Source organism: Stegostoma tigrinum, chromosome 42 (assembly GCF_030684315.1).
Source record: "Stegostoma tigrinum isolate sSteTig4 chromosome 42, sSteTig4.hap1, whole genome shotgun sequence".
Lineage (NCBI taxonomy): Eukaryota > Metazoa > Chordata > Chondrichthyes > Orectolobiformes > Stegostomatidae > Stegostoma > Stegostoma tigrinum.
The window spans coordinates 12,744,139-12,752,938 of NC_081395.1; the positions used below are offsets into that span (position 1 = coordinate 12,744,139).

The window sequence follows — 8,800 nt, forward strand, 5'->3', positions numbered from 1 at the left end:
CACTATGGGACAATTTAGCACGGCCAATCCACCCTAACCTGCACATCCCTGGGCACTATGGGACAATTTAGCACGGCCAATCCACTCTAACCTGCACATCCCTGGGCACTATGGGACAATTTAGCACGGCCAATCCACCCTAACCTGCACATCCCTGGGCACTATGGGGCAATTTAGCACGGCCAATCCACCCTAACCTGCACATCCCTGGGCACTATGGGACAATTTAGCACGGCCAATCCACCCTAACCCGCACATCCCTGGGCACTACAGGACAATTTAGCACGGCCAATTCACCCTAACCTACACATCCCTGGGCACTATGGGACAATTTAGCATGGCCAATCCACCCTAACCCGCACATCCCTGGGCACTATGGGACAATTTAGCACGGCCAATCCACCCTAACCTACACATCCTTGGGCACTATGGGACAATTTAGCACGGCCAATTCACCCTAACCTGCACATCCCTGGGTACTATGGGACAATTTAGCACGGCCAACCCACCCTAACCTGCACATCCTGGGGCACTATGGGACAATTTAGCACGGCCAACCCACCCTAACCTGCACGTCCCTGGGTACTATGGGTCAATTCAGCATGGCCAACCCACCCAAACCTGCACATCCCTGGGCACTATGGGACAATTTAGCATGGCCAATTCACCCTAACCTACACATCCCTGGGCACTATGGGACAATTTAGCATGGCCAATCCACCCTAACCCGCACATCCCTGGGCACTATGGGACAATTTAGCACGGCCAATCCACCCTAACCTACACATCCTTGGGCACTATGGGACAATTTAGCACGGCCAATTTACCCTAACCTGCACATCCCTGGGTACTATGGGACAATTTAGCATGGCCAATCTACCCTAACATTTTTGGATTGTGGGAGGAAACTGGAGCACCCGGAGGAAACCCTCACAGACACAGGAAGAATGTGCGAACTCCACACAGTCAGTTGCCTGAGGCTGGAATCAAACCCAGGTCCCTGGCACTGTGAGACAGCAGTGCTAACCACTGTCCCACCATATCATCCCCTTAAAAGTAAAACTAAAAATGATGAGGGTATACTGTTTCAATTGGGGTCAACCAAAGAAAGTTGGAAACCATTGGTCTGCCTTGAGCAAAACATTTAATTAGGTTAGATGGTAGCAAAACACAGACAAGGCAAACAGTCACCCCGAACTCGCAGAAGTGGGATGGACAATCAGATCAAAACAGCATTGTTAGTGGTGATAATGTAGCTCAGGCCCTGCAGTGTCTACTGGTTCTCTAAAAGTCTCATCTCTCTCGATGTCGCCACAGAAGTGGGGCTGACAAATGGGTACAACCCCATCAATGGCCTTTAGCTCAGGCCTTTTGATGGCCAATTTGGCCAGGCCTGGAAGCAGTGAGGAGGTCCAATACATCTGGGAGTATGGGGCTAGAGTACAATCAGAAATTTAATAGTAACACTTTCAAAAAGAAAAATAACAACCCACTGTTGTACATTCGGGGGGCTGGGGCCGGGGGGAGAAACCATTGCCTGGCTGTTTAGCATTTCAGGAGAACATTAAAACTGCTTTATTAATATTAGCAAATTTCCTTTTTTTTTGAAGAAGTTCCCAGCTTTCCGGCAGAGCCTGTTGAGCTTTAACAATTGAAGAAAAGTACCAAAACAGCTGAGACATGCACTTTAAAAAGAAAAGGACGGGGCGCAAATTCTCCTTTTAATTTCTAGGATTTTACCATTTTGCACAAGCGAGTTTTTTTTGCGAGACTATTTTAATCTCGACACGTGGGTGGCCCTGCCGGACAATGCAAAGGGGAGAGAGATACATATCAAATGAAGTCGTTTGAAGAGGAGGAGGAGGAAGCTATGGGACTTTCCCAGACACGTGACTTCTCATTAAGGCCGGACGAAATATTTTTCCAGGGCTGAGGGCAGGGTTTACCATCAAACGAAACTGAAGCTTCCTCATAAAGGGGAGCTGGACTGCTCCTGGGTCTCTGGCATCTTTGCAAGAGAAGAGCTGAGGCTGAGCGAGGAGGGCAGCTGTCTCGCCTTTGCAACAGGGAGGCACTTTGCTCCCTTTATCTCTTCTCAGGAGTATTTTATTTTTTCCCTTTTCTTTCCCTACACCTATATGAAGTTTCTCAGCCTCCCCACCCTCTGCAGTATGGCTGGTACAGCCTTGGACTTTTCTCCTGAGTTTGAAACGGACGATTCCAGCCAGAACTCTGAAAAGGTAAGACGCCACCGGCACACTCCTGCACGCTGGCCGGGAGATAAACCTAACACCAGGGGTCGTGTGGGTTTTAGTGACCCCCATGCGCACACTCAGCAGGCAAAGGGCCAGTGTTAACGTGCTCAGAGTGACATTTTCAGTCTATAGTTTTTGGTCCGAAAAGAAAGCAGAGAAATCTGTTCATTTCTCGCTGTGACTGGCAGTCTCAGTAGCTGTCTGCAGACAACTGTCCATCCATACACACTGACTCAGTGACAGCGCTGAGGGAGTGGGCACTGTCAGAGGGTCACGGCTGAGGGAGTGGGCACTGTCGGAGGGTCAGTGCTGAGGGAGTGGGCACTGTCGGAGGGTCACGGCTGAGGGAGTGGGCACTGTCGGAGGGTCGGTGCTGAGGGAGTGGGCACTGTCAGAGGGTCACTGCTGAGGGAGTGGGCACTGTCGGAGGGTCACTGCTGAGGGAGTGGGCACTGTCAGATGGTCACTGCTGAGGGAGTGGGCACTGTCAGAGGGTCACGGCTGAGGGAGTGGGCACTGTCGGAGGGTCGGTGCTGAGGGAGTGGGCACTGTCGGAGGGTCAGTGCTGAGGGAGTGGGCACTGTCGGAGGGTCAGTGCTGAGGGAGTGGGCACTGTCGGAGGGTCAGTGCTGAGGGAGTGGGCACTGTCGGAGGGTCGGTGCTGAGGGAGTGGGCACTGTCGGAGGGTCGGTGCTGAGGGAGTGGGCACTGTCGGAGGGTCAGTGCTGAGGGAGCGCTGCACTGTCGGAGGGTCAGTCAGTGCTGAGGGAGCGGGCACTGTCGGAGGGTCGGTGCTGAGGGAGTGGGCACTGTCGGAGGGTCAGTGCTGAGGGAGCGCTGCACTGTCGGAGGGTCAGTCAGTGCTGAGGGAGCGGGCACTGTCGGAGGGTCGGTGCTGAGGGAGTGCCGCACTGTCGGAGAGTCAGTGCTGAGGGAGCGCCGCACTGTCGGAGGGTCAGTCAGTGCTGAGGGAGTGGGCACTGTCGGAGGGTCGGTGCTGAGGGAGTGCCGCAGAAGGTGCCATCCTTTGCCGTTCATCTTTACTCCGTTCCCTACCTGGGCCTGTCACAGGGAGAAGTAACTGTTCGAGAAAGGGGTGTGGTTGCATGGAGGGCTACATCCTGGGGTTTGTGTGTCCCTACATTAGCATCCTAACTTTCTGACTTATCTCAGTCAGTGTTTGTAGGACATGCTTTTTGCTGATTGAGGATGACATTAAGTTTGCTGCAAAGGGGATACAAGGCTCCTGAATGCTCTTGGTTCTCTGGAGTTGAAAGGTCTTTCAGATTTCAGACCCTCCTGGTATGAATGGCTGCAGGAACAGTAGGGCTTGTGCCTTCTGTCTGACCAGCACCAATTGCACCAGCCTATCAGAAGTTGGGATTCCTGCCTCAGGGAGCCCTTGACTCAGGACGGGGCAGGAGGGAGGGAGGGAGGTGACCCATGCCTCTGACCCTGTGTTCACCAGCATCTTTCCAATTTGATGCACAGGATTACGATGGTGATCATAAAAAATTGAGACGACGGGAAAAGAACAGGATTGCGGCCCAGAAAAGTCGACAGAAGCAGACGCAGAAAGCCGACAGTTTGCACCAGGTAAGGAATGGTGCCTTTGTCGAATCCCTACAGCATGGAAGCAGGCTCTTCTCGTTCACACTGACCTTCCGAAGAGCATACTCCAAGATCCACCCTATCCCTATAACGCTACACCTCCCACGGCTGATCCACCTAGCCTACACAACCCTGCACACTCTGGGGATATTTAGCACGGCCAATCCACCTAGCCTGCACATCTTTGGGCTGTGGGAAGAAACTGGAGCACCCAGAGGAAACCCACGCAGACGCAGGGAGAACGTGCAAACTCCACACAGAGAGTTGCCTGACGGTGGAATTGAACCTGGGTCCCTGGCACTGTGAGGCAACAGTGCTAACCACTGCGCCACCCGCAAGAAATCGGGGATCTTTCGGGACTTGAACCCTAGATCTCTCACATGTCTGCAACAAGTGAGAACCATGCCCCAAACTAACGAGCCATCACTTTGTGCCCTCTCTAGGCTGGCTTTGCTTAGGCTCTCCACCAGAATCTTCCAGCCCAGAAGGAGGCCATTTGGCCCAATGGGCCCTGCCAGCTCTTTGAAAGAGCTCTGCAATAACCAACCAACATTCTCCCACCCCATCCAGGTTTCAAAAGCAAAGGTGGTGCCCTGTAAATTTAATGCTGCCATATTTTAACTGGTTTGACAGTTGGTGGTCATTATGTTTGTAGTCCAGAGGCCCGGGTTAATGCTCGGGCTGCACACGTCTAGGTTCAAATTCCACAAACGGGATTTAAATTCAATTGTTCATTCCGGAAGCTAATCTCAGTTATAGTGACCCCCAAATATGATGGATGAATGCCTTAAAATCCCATCTAGTTCACACATATCCGTTCAGGGAAGGAAATCTGCTATCCTTAACTGGCCTGGCCTACATGTGATTCCAGAAACTGACTATGAACTGCATGCTGAAATGGCTGAGCAAGCTTCTCAGTTCAAGGTCAGCAAAAGGTGGGCCAACAGTACCAGTCTTATCAGTGAGGGTTGAATCATCTCCATGAATGAAAAAGCAAATAAGCATTCACTGATTGAAGGCAGATGGATGAGGGTGTGGGGGGAGAGAGAGAGAGAGAGAGAGAGAGAGAGGCATTGGGTGCATTGCTCATTCAGAGTAAACACAGTCACAATAGGCTGAATCACAGAAAATAACAATTGGCCATTCAGCCCCTCAAGCCTGTTCCACCATAGAGTAGGATCTTGCTTTCTCCCCCATACCTTTTAATCCCTTTTGCCCTAAGAACTGTATCTAACTCCTTCTTAAAAACATTCAATGTTTTGGCCTCAGCTGCTTTCTGTAGCAGAGAATCCCACAGTTTCCCCACTGTCTGGGTGAAGACATTTCCCCCCATCTCAGACCTAAATGGCCCACCCCGTAATCCTTAGATTGTGACCCCCTGGTTCTGGATTCCCCAGGACATCAGGAACACCCTTCTTGCATTTACCTTGTCTAGTCCTGTTAGAATTTTATATGTTTCTATACATTCTTGTAAACCCCAGTGAATATAGTCCTAACTGATCCAGTCTCGCTTCTTACGTCAGTCCTGCCATCCCAGGGATCAGTCTGGTAAAGCTTCACTGCTCTCCCTCCATTGCCAGAACATCCTTCCTCAGATATGGAGACCCCAAACTGCACACAGTACTCCAGGGCCATCTCACCAAAGTCCTGTACAATTGCAGCAAGACATCCCTGCTCCTGTACTCCAGTCCTCTCACAATGAATCCAACATACCATTTGCCCTCTTCACTGCCTGCCGCTCACTTGCAGCAACTGATGTTCACGGACTCCCCGGGTCTCCCCCATTTCCCACTCTATCACTGCTCAGATAATAATCTGCCTTCCTGTTTTTGTGCCAAAGTGGATGATCTCGCATTTATTTACATTATACTTCGCCTGCCATGTATTTGCCCATTTGGCCGACTTGAATGGTCTCTGTGTGTGCTGTACCTACCCTCTGAATTTGTATCAGCTTCCCTTCTGGCAGGAGTTGAGTTTGCAACGGGTATCTGCTATTTCTGTCTCTAGGTTATTGCCCCTTCCAGATAGACTTTACAATAACAGTGTTCGGACACAACGTGTTTGTGAGGTCAGGCTTGCAAGGATGTGGTTTGCAACAAAAGTGTTGGAGCTGTCAGCGAGCGTGTGATTGTGAGTCTCTGCTCACATCTGTTTGGCCCTGACTGAACTGACAAAGCAGGTTTGACTGGCCTGTTTCTGAAGGCAAAGCAGTAAATGGAGTTTTGCCCACTGGTGCCTTCAGGTGCCCACAGCTGATGGGTAAGAAAAGGGGGTACAGTCGTGATACTGCCTCCCACTAGAGATTCCCCTAACGACTAACTGTTGGGGTTAACCAAAGCAGAAACAGTAGGATCAGGCAATTTGGCTCCTTCAGCCTGTCCTTCCATTCAGTGAGATCACCAACGGTTTGCAGCCTCGACTGCAATTTCCTGTTCATCTCCCACGATCCTGCATTTCCTTGTTGATTGTAAAATCTGTCTAATGCAGTAATGAATTAATTTAAAGACCCTTTCCCCCCAGCTGTCTGGGGAAGAGAATTCCAGAGGCTAATGACCCTCTGAGAAGAAACGGTTCTTCTCATCTCAGTCTTAAAAAGGAGATTCCCTAATTTTTAAACAATGCTCCCTCGTCCTGGATTCTCTCATTAGGGGAAAATATCCTCTGAGCTTTCACAATGAAGTCCCCACGGGATGGTGTGTGTTCAGTAAGATCGCCTCTCATCCTTCTAAATTCCAGTGGATACCAGCATAACCTGTCCAACCACTCCTCATCAAACAACCCCTCCCCCAGCTTCCCAGTTGAGCAAACCTTCTCTGAACTGCTTCTGAATTAATCCCATATTCTTCCTTAAGTAAAGAGTCCAAAGTGAGAAGGCCAGATGCAGTCTCATCTACAATTGCAGCAAATCTTTTATGCTCGATTCCTTGTGCAATAAACGCCAACAATGCCATTTGCCTTCCCAACCACTTGCCGCACCTACATTTTAATGTTCTGCGATGGACTCATGCCGCAGCCTAGTACAGTACAACCGCCCTCCCCCACCACCCAGGGGGTCATAAGGTTAAGGTTAAGCAAACCAGAGGGACGGCAGCACGGTGGCTCAGTGGTTAGCAATGCTGCCTCAGAGCATCAGGGACCCAGGTGTGATCCCACCCTCTGGCGACTCTGTGTGGAGTTTGCATGTTCTCCCCGTGTCTGCGTGGAGTTTCTGCATGTGATCTGGTTTCCTCCCACGGTCCAAAGATGTGCGGTTTAGGCTGGATTGGCCATCCTAAATTGCTCCATAGTGCCCAGGGATGTGCAGGTTGGGGGGGGGGGGGGGGTGCGGGGTTGGCCTTGCTAAATTGTCCCATAGTGCCCAGTGATGTGCAGGGTAGAGTGGATTGGGCGTGGGTAATGCAGGGTTAAAGGGCAGGGGTTGGGTCTGGGTGGGATGCTGTTCAGCTGGGCAGTGCAGACTCAATGAGCTGAATGGCATCTTCAGTACTGTAAGTATTTTTATGAGTTGGGGGTCATGTGGCAGCTCAGTGCCTTGCTTCACCTCTTTCTGAGCAGAGCCCTGTTTTGTGTTTGTCCCTTCAGGAGTATGAGCAGCTGGAGAGAGAGAACGCTTCGCTGAAGAAGGAAATCCAGGGCCTGCGCGAGGAGCTGAAGCAGTGGAAACAAGTGGTTCAGCAGCATGAACCACACTGCTCCATGTTGTCTGTGAACAGCACAGCCTTTGTTGGCAAACAGCATATCAACGTGACAGACTTTCTAGCTGAAGACTGGCAGAAAGCAGAGGTCATGATGTACTAGACTGCAGCTCTCTAGGGAGAGTGTTGGGTTGGTGGGGGCTTGGGGTTAGGGTGCAATAAGGCTAAGACAGAGGGGGGTGAGGGGAGGGGGGGTTGAGGTTACTGTGTACTTCCAGCAGGTATCATCCAGAAGCACCTGGGCTCCGAAACTCTCCCTGACTCTCCTATGTTAAGGTCGCGCGTCAATGACTCCAATGACAGTGGAATGAAATCGCTGGATTTGGAGCAGGCAGACACATGCACTGGGAACAGAAGACGGCTACTCTGCCCCTCGAGCCTGCCCTATTCCCAGCAGCTTTGTTCACAGACTCCCCAGAACCTCTGGACGGCCGGTGGCGTACAACCATGGACCGTGCGCTTCTGCTGCCGCCAAGTGATGGCTGTGGCTTTGGCGCGATTTTGTTTCGGGCGATTTCTGAAGCAGCTTGAGAATCCCATGGCAGGGAAGGAGGCAGCATGAAGCAGTGTGTTGTCACCATGTGTTTCCAAAGCCCCCGTGAACTGGGCCAGCTCCTGTTTCTTGGAAAGTGAAGCCTTTTTCTTTAGATCTGTGTGGACAAACGCAGCGGTGGATGAGTGCTTTGCTGGATGCTTGGTGAGTGAGTGCGCAAAGGAAGCATTTGAAATCTTGGGAAACAGTTTGCATCTCCTCCACTTTATCATCTGTGAGAGACCCCTGCTTTATAGTTCCAGTTCCCTACATTCAAAGCACTTGGGGGGACAAAAAAGTGCTTTTTTAAAAAATATCTATTTCAAACCAGTCGCACAGATTGCTGATGTGAGTGCATAATGGGTTAAAATGTGCATTTATTTAGAAACAAAGGCCCAGCAGTTATTGCCCCTTGAAGTTGGTGGCGAGTCATCGCTTTGAATTGCTGCAGTTCATTGGGGAAAAGTATATCTAAGGGTTACCTAAGATACACCCATCACCTTAAACTGCTGGAGTTCATTGTGGGGGAAGGTACACCCAAGAATTTCTGACTGTAGGCTTAAAAAGGAACTCGAAATGAGAGCCAGGCCATTGTGGGGGGAAGATGTCGGGAAGCATTTCTTTAAATGTAGGGAAGTGTGTAACTCCCACTATCAATGACTAATGTTTTTGGATGCTCTCAATCACTTAAAATCTCAACTAAAAAT

General features: G+C 50.6%; 1 protein-coding gene across 1 annotated transcript; it reads left to right on the forward strand.

Moving 5' to 3' along the window:
- The first annotated feature begins 1,946 nt into the window (after positions 1-1,946).
- Positions 1,947-7,677, forward strand: LOC125449246 (basic leucine zipper transcriptional factor ATF-like). Its single transcript, XM_048524942.2, has 3 exons — positions 1,947-2,240; positions 3,747-3,851; positions 7,449-7,677. The coding sequence occupies exons 1-3, from the start codon at positions 2,139-2,141 to the stop codon at positions 7,662-7,664; spliced, it is 423 nt and encodes a 140-aa protein (XP_048380899.2). The 5' UTR covers positions 1,947-2,138; the 3' UTR covers positions 7,665-7,677.
- The last annotated feature ends 1,123 nt before the right edge of the window (positions 7,678-8,800 follow it).

Excerpts from the sequence above, each read along its gene's own strand:
- LOC125449246 (XM_048524942.2), top strand. The coding sequence starts at position 2,139 with ATGAAGTTTCTCAGCCTCCCCACCCTCTGCAGTATGGCTGGTACAGCC. Across the intron at positions 2,241-3,746 it reads CCAGCCAGAACTCTGAAAAG|GATTACGATGGTGATCATAA; the intron begins GTAAGACGCCAC and ends TTTGATGCACAG. Across the intron at positions 3,852-7,448 it reads AAGCCGACAGTTTGCACCAG|GAGTATGAGCAGCTGGAGAG; the intron begins GTAAGGAATGGT and ends TTGTCCCTTCAG.